Below are 13,126 nucleotides of genomic sequence, written 5' to 3'. Positions count from 1 at the left end.
AAGGGCAGGGGGTCACCCGGGGCGGGGAAGGGGCCACCGGTGAGTGTCCGAGTGGGGGGCGGCAAAGGCCGGAACGGGGGCACACCCGTGGACCGTCAAAGGGAGCGTGGCTACAAGGTGACCCCCGTGGGGCTCCGCCTCCGCCCCCCCGCAGCCTCCTTCTCCCGGTTTAATCCTCTGCAGGCGCCGGCAGAGGCGGGATAATCAAGCGGCGGCCGGGGCTGGGGGTGCCCGAACCACACACGCTCCTTTGTGCCGGGAGCCAGCGCCTCCCCGCCGCCCTCCGGCCGCCCCCCTCCCTTCGATGCGCGACGAGGCCTCTGTGGGGTGGGCAGAGGAACAGGGCGAAGCCCCTTCCCCTGCCGCCGCCATCGGGGGGCATCGCGCTCTCCGTGCTGGAAAGCCGGCGGGAGGAGGGGAGCGGCGAGGAGCTGCCTTTTAATCCCTACTAGTATTTTTTTTTACTATGTTTACTTCCGACCTCTCTTGCTCGGCTCGTAGTAAAAAGCAAAAAAAAAAAAAAAGTAAAATAAATAAAAAGGGCCGCGGAGCTGCATCGCCCCCCCCACCGCTTCTCTCCCTCCCGCCCAGCGGAGCTCGGCAGAAAAGCGCCGGCGCGGATCTCTCCGCAGCCCAGTGGCGGGAGGGGGAGAAGCGCGGGGCAGCGCGCCCGCCCCCTCGCGGCGCGCATGGGAGCGCGGGGCGGGAGCGCGCAGGGCCCCGCGGTGCTGCCCCCGCCCCCGCGGCACCTCCCGCCCGCCCCTCTTCGGCGCTTTAAAGGAGGAAAGCAACTAAACTTCTATTGTACCGGACAGAGCGCGCCGCGCCGCCTTGGACCTTACAATCTGCTGCACGCCGGGAAGGCGGCTTCTCTCCGCTGCTCCGTGTGTTTTTGAAACCGTGGTGGGAGGAAGAGAGATACATTCTCCCGACGTTTTGTCCTTTTTTTTTTTTTTTCCACCGTACCTTTCGGCGGTTCTTTTTAATTATATTTTACTACATATATTTTTTTTTTTCCTCATTTTGTCGTTCCCCGCGCCGCCCGCAATAATTGCCTCGCTACGTTTCCCAGCTGGCGCGTTGGAGAAGCCGGTGAGTTGCGGGGCTCTGCTTTTCCCATCACTCGATCCCTCGCGGTTGTGGCTTTGGACTGACACGGGCTGGTGACACCCGGGCTGCCGGCGGAGCTGCGCTCCGGGAACGTGGATACCGACGGTCCCTCCCGAGGGACGCTCTCCTCTGCCGGGGCACCGGCGTGCCTCATCCTTTTTCTTGTGCTCGGATTTTAATTTTTTGGGGGGAGAGAGGAGGGTGGCGTGGGGAGGATGCATGTGTTTCTCCCGCAAGGAAAGGTTATGGTTATTGCATGTGTTGCTTATATGCATATATATGCGTATATATATGTATATATTACACGATTTGGCAAAGTTTGCCAAGGTCCGTGCCCGTCCCCGTGCGCTGCCCAGGTGGGTGGCTGGGGAGCAGCCCGACTCTCGGCTGGAAGCTGTCGGGCGCTCGCCGCTCCTTCCCTCCCGGGGACGCGGGATGGGGCTGGTGCTGCGACTCCGGGAGAGCAGGGGCTCCGTGCCGGACGGAGCTGTTCCCTGTGTGAGCGCGGAGGGGCGGCCGGCGGGGAGCCGATCCGAGCTGCACCAGGCGGCGCAGGGCGGCCGAGCTGCGGGAGCCGCTCCGGGGGCGCCGCCGGCCGCGGGGAGGGGTGGCCCGGGAGCCGATCCCTCGGTAGATCAGGTCGCGCCGCCCGGTTGCCCTGCCGAGCTTGGACGCGGGTGAAGGGAGGTTGTGCAATTTTTTTCTTATTATCGTTTTTTTAATTACTAAACGCGACTGCGCGTTTCCCCGCCGACCCGGCATGGGGAGCCGGGAGGTAGCGCCGCACGCCTTGGGGGCTGGTGGTCCCGCCGAGGCCGGGGTAGCCGATCCCCGCGGCGGAGCGAAGCTCACTCGAGCACCCCCCTCTCCTCTCTGCCGCCCGCAGGCACCAGCCGCCGCGATGCCGCTCAGCGCCGGCTTCCCCAGCAAGAACTACGACTACGATTACGACTCGGTACAGCCCTACTTTTACTTCGAGGAGGAAGAGGAGAACTTCTACCTGGCGGCGCAGCAGCGGGGCAGCGAGCTGCAGCCCCCCGCCCCGTCCGAGGACATCTGGAAGAAGTTTGAATTGCTGCCCACGCCGCCCCTCTCCCCCAGCCGCCGCTCCAGTCTGGCCGCCGCCTCCTGCTTCCCCTCCACCGCCGACCAGCTGGAGATAGTGACTGAGCTCCTCGGGGGGGACATGGTCAACCAGAGCTTCATCTGCGACCCGGACGACGAGTCCTTCGTCAAGTCCATCATCATCCAGGACTGTATGTGGAGCAGCTTCTCCGCCGCCGCCGCCAAGCTGGAGAAGGTCTCCCAGAAGCTGGCCTCCTACCAGGAGGCCCGCCGGGAGGGGGGCCCCGCCGCCCGCCCCGGCCCGCAGCCCTCCGCGCCGCCGCCGCCCGGCCTCGCCGGCTCCCCCGCCGCCTCTGCCGGCCTCTACCTGCACGACCTGGGCGCCGCCGCCGCCGACTGCATCGACCCCTCAGTGGTCTTCCCCTACCCGCTCAGCGAGCGGGCTCCGCGGGCCGGACCTCCCGGCGCCAACCCCGCGTCCCTGCTGGGCGTCGACACGCCGCCCACCACCAGCAGCGACTCGGGTGAGTGGGCCCCACGCGTGTTCGGGAGAGGGAGTGGAAACCCGCACGGCGCCTTTGGGGCTCCGCTGGGGGAGCGAGACGGCAGCCCCCCGCCCGCCTCTCCCCCCCCCCTTCACTTGGTCTCTTTTAAATGCCACGTTAGCGAGACAGGGAGAGACTCCCGACGAATTTATTTCCTGGAAAACGAGCCCAGATTTTCCTCCAGGGGTGGAGGGAGGAAAGGGGGGGAAAAAAAGGCGGAGGAGGGACAGAGGAACTTTTCGTAACGGGGTCAGAGCCGGTCTCTCCAGTGCGGTGTCCCGGTGAAGCTGTTCCCGGTGCCACCCGTGGGCCGGGAAGGAGTTAACTCGAGAGCCGCGGGGGGAATGTGCAGTCAGGGAGGTGCTAGTGAAAGTGACTGCAGAGGAGTGAATGGGGCTGGGAAAGTTTTAGAAACGCTTCCTTAGGTATTTGACAGCGTGTTCCGCTCACTCATAAATTTGGGTTGAAAGTGAGTTTCTGCTCAAAAGTCCTTCAGCCTTCCTTTTTCCCCCCTTCGGATTTTCCACAAATTAGCAGATCAAGAGAGATTCAGAAAATGTCTCTGAATACACATGTGTGTTAAGTAAGCTTTCTTTTGAGGCGTGGCCAAAGCCTTCTAAATCCTTAATTAAGGGCAGCTTGAGTCTGGGAGCTTTATTGCGCTGTACTGCTGACAACCGAGGTTAAACTTTCCTGCTATCTTTCATGCGCTCCTCAGAATTACGCAAGATCTTTGCAACTTTTGAAATCGGGGAGCTGGGTTTTGGAGCGCGGTCCGCGTGTCCTATTGCACTCTTAAGTGTTGCTTCCTTAAAGGAAAGGCTCTTGGGGAAAGTGGAGTCCAGCAGGATCAAATGGGTTTAAGAAGGGTTTGTCAGTGGGTTCCTCCTCACTGTGCAGCTCAGAGTAACTTTCCCTTATAAATACAGTGGTCTTGAGAGTATCTGCACAGGTCAGTTGCTGAAACAATAATTTTTATGTTTTTTTTCACACCCTTGCAGAAGAAGAACAAGAGGAAGATGAGGAAATTGATGTCGTTACATTAGCTGAAGCAAATGAATCGGAATCCAGCACAGAGTCCAGCACAGACACATCAGAAGAGCACAGTAAGCCCCACCACAGCCCACTGGTTCTCAAACGGTGTCACGTCAACATCCATCAGCACAATTATGCCGCTCCTCCTTCCACCAAGGTTGAATACCCAGCTGCAAAAAGGCTAAAGTTGGACAGTGGCAGAGTCCTCAAACAGATCAGCAATAACCGAAAATGCTCGAGTCCCCGCACGTCAGATTCTGAAGAGAACGATAAGAGGCGAACGCACAACGTCTTGGAGCGCCAGAGGAGAAATGAGCTGAAGCTGAGTTTCTTTGCCTTGCGTGACCAGATACCAGAGGTGGCCAACAACGAAAAGGCGCCCAAGGTTGTCATCCTGAAAAAAGCAACGGAGTACGTTCTTTCCATCCAGTCAGACGAACACAGACTGATTGCAGAGAAAGAGCAGTTGAGGCGGAGGAGAGAACAGTTGAAACACAAACTCGAGCAGCTAAGGAACTCTTGTGCATAGGAACTCTTGGGCATCACTCAGAATAACCCAAACTAGACTGAACCTATGGTAAAATATTAGTGTTTTTAATATCACTCATGAACTACACCAGTCCATCGAGTATGGAACTATTGCAACTGCATGCTGTGCGATTTAACTTGAGACTACACAACCTTGGCTGAATCTCCCAAGGGTTTGGCCAGCACCTCAAAACTGCCTCATAATTGATACTTTGGGCATAAGGGATGATGGGATGTTCTTCATGCTTGGGGATGAACTTTTCAACTTTTTTTCTTTTGAAATTTTGTATTTAAGGCATTTTTTCATATGAAATCCCCAAAAAAAGTTGTCCCCAGATTGCTGTATATATTTACACATCTTAATGCCATGTAAATACCTTTAATAAAGTCTTTATAGAAAAATGTGCAACATTAATACGCAGCAGTTGTGGCAACTGGATTTATACTTGTCTTGAACTTCTGTGCCATAACATTTCACAATTTTATTTTTTATTTAAATACATTTTTTCTTTTAAAATGATTTTTATTTTGTTTTTAGATAAATAAATATTTGCCCAAAATATAATTAGCTAAATCCTGTGTAAAGACTTTGCTTTGTCTCACACTGTTGTCATTAGATGCTTATTTCCATGACATCCCTCTCCCTGTCATCATGGCAGTGACCTGACAAAAGTCTAAGGGGAGTTAGATGAGAGGAAATTATGATCATTTGCAGCTTGGTAAGGAGTTGGGTTTCTTCCTACCCCCTTCTATTAATTCCAACAGATTAAAATAATCCATCTAATGCGCTTTTTCGTTCAACCAGTTCCCACCAGTGCCTCAAGGTGCTGATAACAGTGTCTGTCTTGACCATGGTCATCTGCCTGCTGAAAATAAAAGTTAGGTGTTCTGTTTTAACACCAGTCACCACAGCATATGGGCTTTGCATTCCTTCCAAATACTTATAATAACATTTTCAGGGCATGACCTTCATTCTGAACTAGGGACCTAGCTATGTATTTTGAGGGCGGCTTTGTTGTAGACTCACCTTAATTGCTTCCTGTTTGATGTTGAACAGAAATTAAATGGGATAAGAAAATAAACTGAGATGGTGAGTGTTGAAGTGGTTAAAAGAACAGAGCGGTTTCCCTTTTTAAGTGCTGAAGTCAGCAGAGCCAATCTTCCTGGTCAATCAGTTGAACACTTCATTACTATGAGTTACTTGGGATTTCAATGAATACAAAGTTCAAGGACAGGGGCACCCAAAAATGTACTATGGGAGCAAGGTAAAAGATGAGCTATCTCTCACCTGGAGAATATGCTCAGATAGATTCATAACATTTGCCAGGCATATTAAATCATATTTACTTTCAGGAATTGTCTCATGATCAGCTTCAGATGGATCATAAAGTACTTGCTTGACACAGCTCCTAAGATTAGATTTGCTCTTTTCCCCACCTCCTTTCACCCACTTTTCACTTCAGTTAAAACTTGAGCAAGAAATCAATGAGCCCTTTGATGTGGGGCAAGGAGGTGCTTTTGAAAAAGTTGAACCTTGTACTTTTCGATTTTCATAATTCCCGTTAAATACATATTTGCTTGGCTTCCAACCATTCCAACAGCAATGCTGCCAGATAACACCAGCAACTGAACTGGGGGTGAGGGTTCAGTTTTTCTATTGCTTTTGAGTTCAGAGTAGGAAGAAGGGCTGAGTGTGAGTATATATGGGTTGGGGGAGTGGAGGGGAGCGGTTTATGGAGAGGGTAGATGTTAAAGGTCCTGCAAAGCCTATGGTAATCGTTTAGGGGCTTCCAAAAGAAGCTGAGTGTCTAAATCCCATTTGATGAGGTGCTTTAGGTGCTGGGCTGAAGATTTATTGGGAAAAAAAATCTGTAAGAAAACTGGGAGAAAATAAGGCTTTTTTCTTAAATTTGTCCGCACCACTTGCTCGTAACTGGGTTTATAGAAGTGGTCTGCAGTTGCTTTTTTTCAGTGTGTGATTCAGATATTCACTTATAAAGAAAAAGGATGATGTGAAATGAAACTCTTATTTGTATCTGAACTGTAAATCAGGACATCATCCACCTCTGAATAACAGTAAAGTTCTACCTTTTATTAGACAGGATAACGTATTTTAAAAGAACATGAATTTCTTATATGCCTTTTGGCATGTGCCCTGCTTTAGATATTGCTTCGGAACAGAAGTGAACAGTTGTTGAAGAATTTCTGACTGTATCACCATCCTCTGAAACAAAACAAGAGGTGTAGATCCATGAGCAAACCATGAAGGAATCCTGTCACCTTTGGATCCCATTTTGATGTACTAACAAAACCCCCTCATTTCTTTCCGTGAAATGAGGTTAGACCACAGTGATTAGTAAACCTCTCCTTATTTGTCAGCTTCTTAAATCATTTGGAGAATAGGTTTGTTAAGTTTGTTAAGGTCCTTGGTCTTTTGATGAACAGGATACTTTCAGTTATTTTATTTCTCACTCTCATCTTTTAATTGAGCGTCAGTTCCGCTTGCCACTTTCCTACTGGAAGAGTACACCAGATCATGAATAATTTTCCAAATTACCACTGTAAAAGGCAATGATTTTACGAGATGATGTTCCATATTTATGACATTTCTTACATTGTTGAAGGATTATGAAGCACCAAAACAATGTAGTAAAAAAACGTATAAATGTAACACAGCCTATAGGTGCAGGGGTGAACATCTCTCAGGCATTAAACTGCCATGACAATGAAGAGGAAGGTGGCTTCCACTTTCCAACTCCACATGAGAGGTTAGGACATTCGGAAGGCACAGACATCCCACCAGAGTTTCTGGGCTGGATTCTGTTAGTAACACATCGTATATAGATGGGAAAATGTTGGGTTTTGCTGCTGTTTTGGAGCAATAAAGGATGTAAGGTTATAAGAGAAGCCTCTGAGCCTTGAAATAAAACGCAGTAAGTATTTACAGCGCTTGCCAAACAGCTGTACCAAAACACTACTTGAAACACAAAGAGCATTTTTAGCTTCATCTCTCTGAGCCTTTAGTTTCACAGGAGATTTTGAGCCACTTCGCTTCAAGAAAAACATTAGGCAAAATATGGCATCAAAGGAAACCAGAAATAAACCATCACGGTGAAAATAAAATTGCCCATATCAAATACTCTCACTGTTCTTGTTTAATGATACTGATTTTTAGGCTTCCAGCTTCATTTTTCTCTTGTGTAGTCCTGTCTTTCCAGACAACTAATGATCTGAATGACTTCAACATAACTATACAGAATATACTGGGGAGAGTTGGGATGTACAAAAGCACCTGTGTCAGCTTAATTCCGTTCCAGTCTGAGTCTGTGGAAATTCCACGTCTCTTCCAGGGAAACAGGCTCATGCTAGTGGAGGATGCTCTTGAAAATGTTATCAGTACCTATAAAGAAATCATTTTACCTGCCCCTGTCATAGCCACTCTTGCTCCTGTAGCACTTTGCGACCATCGCATGCAGTTGAGAGATGGCAAATATTTCATCAGACTTGTATTAAAAGGAGAATTTCAGGTAAGTGGAATAGAATTACTGTAAACTGGAAATAAGCCAGGTGACTTCAGTTAAAATCTGAATTTATTCAAAACAGAAGGTAGAGGTGTTTTTTTCATCTACAGAGATGAACCATCTTCTGATATGCTGGATTTTTTTTTTTTTTACTATTTTTTAATTTTAATCTGTGTCAAAGTCATCTGACAACGAATTATCAGAAAAATAAAACTGAATGACTGGAGATGCTAACACAAGCAGACAGCTTGGGAAAGAGACTCAGGATCTACTTCCCAGCTTACGGGTTTGCTATTTCCTCATTTAAAAGGAGCTTCTGAAAAAAGGCTCTGCTGACTGAAAACTAACCCCTGGTTTCCCCTTGAGGTTTCCATGCAGACGAGGCCTAAATCTGCCTAGCAAAAAAATAATAATAAAAAAAAAAAATCAAGAAATGAGGTAGATGAGCCACAGAAGCCAGATTTCATTTCCAGTACAAAACTTTTGAAGTTCAGCAGGTTTTACCTGCCTACGTGCCATTTACTCATCTCGGGCATAGCTGTAGAGTCAACAGGGACAAGCAACAGTGAAAACGTTATTCAAGATTCAGAATAACAGCTAAGAAGTCAAAGGAGGGTGGTCCTAATTCTGCCATTTGCTTTCTACAGGCATCTTGAGCTAAAGGAGGGTGCAAGTGTTTGGAGCATCTTGCTGCAGGCAGCGGGCTCAGCGGTGTGAGCAATGCACATCATGGAAGAGCCGCAGTTCCCCTGCATCCAGGTGGGAACAGGGTTGGGTGAGACATTGGCCAAGCAGTGACAATACCACCTCTTAATCACAGAATGGCTGGGGTTGGAAGGGACCTCTGGAGATCATCCAGTCCAACCCACCTGCTAAAGCAGGTTCACCAGAGCAGATCACACAGGAATGTGTCCAGGCAGGTTTGAATGTCTCCAGAGAAGGAGACTCCACAGCCTCTCTGGGCAGCCTGTTCCACGGCTCTGGCACCTCAAAGCAAAGAAGTTTCTCCTCATATCCAGACGGAACCTCCTGTGCTTCATTTGGTGCCTACTGCCCCCCATCCTATCGCTGGGCACCACTGAAAGGAGTCGAGTCTGGTCCCATCCTCTTGACACCCACCCTTAAGGTGGGCGTAAATAAGGTCCCCTCTCAGCCTTTTCTTCTCCAGTTCTTGACTGTATGACTATGTGACAAGGTATTTTTTCAAGTCTCTACATAAGCCAAGGACCTTGTCCCTACATGTGCCCAGACTCCATCTTCCTAGGAAATGAGGTAAGTTCATTTTTATGGTGTAAGAAGTATGACACTTGGTGGTAAATATTAGTGCATATGAAAAAGTTTCATTTGCCACTTGCCAAAACTATTTAATATTTGTGGTTACTGAGCCAGCCTTGCTTCGAGTTGCCACCAGCGCATGTGAGCCTGAGCTTTGAGGAACATCTGCCTGGTTGTGCTGGAAGCCACGAGAGCAAAGTCGTCGGATGAAAGTGGAGCTGCACAACTCTGGCTGACTTTGATGGCTACACCACTTATTCACACGAGCACTGCAGTTTCCAGCTTGATGTAAGAATTGTGGGAACATTCCTTGTTCTACACAAGCCTAGGAGAAAGCAGCTGGGTCAGTTAGTTCCTGACATTAGATATTATGGTGGTTGCATTTTGCTGGTAAACTCACCCCTTGTGTATGTCCTGCCATGGCTACTGTTTTGTTGAATGCATTTCCATTCAAGGCAAAATATTTCTTGCATCCATGTGTAATTTCCAACACGAGCTTCTATGTCCGAGTTACGTGGAATTATGTTTTCCCTATAGGAGCAAAATGAAAAAAAAATAGAAGAAAGAAAAAGAAGAAATAGAGGATTAGGTGCTAGCTTGGAGGAGACTGAGGGACGACCTCATTAATATTTACAGATATATAAAGGGTGAGTGTCACGAGAATGGAGCCAGGCTCTTCTCGGTGACAACCAATGATAGGACAAGGGGTAACGGGTACAAACTGGCACACAAAAGGTTCCACTTAAACTTGAGAAGAAACTTCTTAGTGAGGGTGACAGACACTGGAACAGGCTGCCCAGGGGGGCTATGGAGTCTCCTACTCTGGAGACATTCAAACCCGCCTGGACACCTTCTTGTGTAACCTCATCTGGGTGTTCCTGCTCTGGCAGGGGGATTGGACTGGATGATCTTTCGAGGTCCCTTCCAACCCCTAACATTCTGTGATTCTGTGTGATTCTGTGAATGAAGAGGTTTGAAAAGGTAAGCTGTGAAAGTGGAGCAATCTGACTGGGTAACAAAGAGTTCGAAGCAGAGAAATTAACGCTGCTTGGAACTAATTAGCCCCATCAGCTTCCTTCATGGTAATTTATCCATGATGAAAGAGGACAGAAATAGCAGGAGGAAAAAAAAATACAAATTATAGAAATTATGCTTTATACACAACTACTATGAGTGGGCAACCCCCCCCATAAAACAAAACCCAAACAAAACCCATCCCTTTGGACATCCCTGGGGATGTGGGGATGGCTGCGGGTTGCAGTCGTGCAGCAGCTCTCCCATTTCCAGCACATTTTTCATGCAGGCGCCACACATGTGCAAGGGGCTGCTCGGAGGGATGCAGCTGCCAGAGTGAGAGCTTCTTTCCACTCCTTTTTCTCCCATTAATCTGCTCCGTGATGACAGCAGAACCAAACAAAACCTCTCAGTGCAGGTAGCTCCTGTGATCTAGTGCACAGCTGAGTGTCTGACAAAGCCCTTTTGGCTTCTGACCAAGGCCATGATGCTCTACGGATGAATTAAGGGAAGAGGGATTAACTCTGCAACTGTGTAGGTACAGCAAATATGAACTAAAGGTTTGCGTGCTTCCCCATGGTACGAAAACATTCCCACTCTTCCTCCCCTGCAGAAAAGTGGCACCTACAATACCAGGGGGGCTCTTACCCCAGCACTGGACAGACCCCACATTGTGCAGTTTCCAAATATTTTCTGTCTAATTTATGTAGTTTATTTAGGTTTTTTTCACTCTGATGGGCAGTGCTGTTTCCTAGATTTCTTTGGATTTTCATTTGACTGCACTACAATCACTCCTGACATAGTTTGGTTTTATTTGTGTCATATGTGTCCCAAGAAAGAAAACCTGCTCAGTAATAACTGCTACTAGAACAAGGCTTTCCAACAAGAGTGCCGTAGGAAGGTCAGTGTTGAAGTATTTAGAAAGAAATAAAAATCTAGAAAATATGTTGGGGATGCTGGATCAGACAGCAAAGATGACCTTTCCACTCCGTGTTTTTATCAGGCTTTTTCTGCTATCTCACACTTTACTATTAATATTTACTTTTAGGCTGTACATTAAATACAGGAACAGAAGAGTAACCAGAATCTGAACTGAACTGATGTAACAAGCTATATTGCAGGTACTATGCTATATTCCATGTTCCATGCACATACTAATTTCAGAGAGGAATCAAATATGATCCATTAGTTTCTGAGTAACTCGAACAAAGATACTCCTGCCTTGGATTAGGCTGGGTTTTAACAGCATTTCTATATAACAGCTGCAATCTAGCTTTCAAATATTAGACTTTTTATGTTGTGTAAATATGATGGACAGGAGTGGAACAGAGGTGGGGTTTTTTTAGTTTGTTTTTTGTTTTGTTTTGTTTTGTTTTGTTTTGGGTCTTTTTAGCTTTATCGACCAGGTATTTTTCATAGACAGAAATTTTACAAAAAACCCTATCCGTTTCTAATAGTTCACCATGTATTTGCATGCAGACACTGTGATTCACAGTGGGTTCAGAGAACAAAAGACATATTATTTTGACAAATTGTATGGTTTTATAATATTAATTTGATCTGCAAAATCCTTCTCTTCTGGGGTAAAGCAGATTTTTCTTTGGGCACAAGTAAAATCTTCTTATGTGTTCTCATTATCGTTCATCATTATAGTAAAGAGTAAGATAATATTGTGTTGTGCGTAGACTTCTACACTTTGAGGGAATGTAAAAGGCTAAATGAATATCTTATGAAGTGATTGCAAAATAAAATTGACATCAAAGTGATTCAACTATGTAGCATATTATTCCTTCTCTTTAAAACAGAAAACGCTTTCCTCCTTTTGCATTTGTGAAAGAGAAAAAAAAATTAGACTCCTGCCCTTATGGAACAAATACGGCATTTTCCCATGTTTTACAAGGGAAAAAGTATTCATCAGCATCTGTACTTTTATTTGAAATTCAATTTTTGCTGCATGATCAAAATGAATCCACCCCTTCCCCATTCACTTCAGCATGCTGCCCTAAAACTGAGACCAGAGTGTGACACCCAAAACAGTGAACGCAAACTGTGAAAGCATTAACAGGGCTCCAGGGGCCAAAATAATCACCAGATATTTATGACCTGCTTAGCAGCTGGAGCAAATTATCTGGGCAGTGAGGTGACTGCCACGGAGGTCTGTGCAGCTGCACCGTGCTGCCTGGCCGTGGGGCTGCCACAGCCCTACAACTCCTTTTCACATTCCCTTTTCTTGACATCGGTGGCCAAATTCTCATTAACATAATGCACTACTGCACAGGAATGCTACGTGCCGGAAGATTTTAAGCTCAATAAATGTTTTCAAGAGGTTCCTCTACAAATGTGCCTGTTGCTGGCCCTCAAGGAGCTTGCTTGGAGGAACAGTAAATCCTAACGAAGAGTGGTGACTCCTGAAACAGATACACCAGATCTGCACGATGCAAAGTGCTGATTCAGCATGAACTCACTTTGTTGGTTTAAATTTGAGAATAGAATAGAATAGAATAGAATAGAATAGAATAGAATAGAATAGAATAGAATAGAATAGAATAGAATAGAATAGAATAGAATAGAATAGAATAGAATAGAATAGAATAGAATAGAATAGAATAGGAGTAGACTAGAAAGCTTTGTCCTGCCAGACGTTATGGCAAATCTAGTATCCTACCATAGCCAGTCTAAAGCCATCATGACTGAATATTAGCAAAAATTTCTTCATGGAAAGGGTTGTCAGGCATTGGAACAGGCTGCCCAGGGAAGTGGTGGAGTCACCATCCCTGGAGGTGTTTAAAAGACTTGTATATGTGGTGACTAGGGTTATGGTTTCACAGTGGACTTGGCAGTGTTAGGGTAACTGTTGGACTTGATCTTAAAGATCTTTTCCAATCTGTATGATTCTATGATTCTGTGAATGCCCTATAGTGTACAGATCAGTGATGATGTTGATCCACATTGTATTTATGTTGCTGGATGCTCCAGCCATGCATGGTTTCGATTTTGTGACTATGAGGCCACCACAGCTCAATTATTCCCTAA

The 13,126-nt window shown here is 47.0% G+C and overlaps 1 protein-coding gene across 2 annotated transcripts; it reads left to right on the top strand.

Moving 5' to 3' along the window:
- The first annotated feature begins 796 nt into the window (after nucleotides 1–796).
- MYC (MYC proto-oncogene, bHLH transcription factor) lies at nucleotides 797–4,862 on the top strand. Of its 2 annotated transcripts, XM_082045172.1 has the most exons (3): nucleotides 797–1,092; nucleotides 1,997–2,699; nucleotides 3,722–4,862. In XM_082045172.1, exons 2-3 carry the CDS (start codon nucleotides 2,012–2,014, stop codon nucleotides 4,282–4,284), a joined length of 1,251 nt encoding a protein of 416 aa, XP_081901298.1. In that variant the 5' UTR covers nucleotides 797–1,092; nucleotides 1,997–2,011; the 3' UTR covers nucleotides 4,285–4,862. The 2 variants fall into 2 exon arrangements, with proteins under 2 accessions (XP_081901298.1, XP_081901297.1); XM_082045171.1 differs by lacking the exon at nucleotides 797–1,092 and having other exon boundaries at nucleotides 1,121–2,699.
- The last annotated feature ends 8,264 nt before the right edge of the window (nucleotides 4,863–13,126 follow it).

This window comes from Streptopelia decaocto (assembly GCF_964273445.1).
Source record: "Streptopelia decaocto genome assembly, chromosome: 2".
Lineage (NCBI taxonomy): Eukaryota > Metazoa > Chordata > Aves > Columbiformes > Columbidae > Streptopelia > Streptopelia decaocto.
The sequence above is the reverse complement of the archived record's forward strand: the minus strand, read 5'-3'. Positions and strand labels throughout refer to the sequence as shown.

What these genes read in the sequence shown, in the direction of transcription:
- MYC (XM_082045171.1), top strand. Translation starts at nt 1,871, where the DNA reads ATGGGGAGCCGGGAGGTAGCGCCGCACGCCTTGGGGGCTGGTGGTCCC. An exon ending in CACCACCAGCAGCGACTCGG is followed by an intron (nt 2,700 to 3,721) that starts GTGAGTGGGCCC and finishes ACACCCTTGCAG; the next exon opens with AAGAAGAACAAGAGGAAGAT.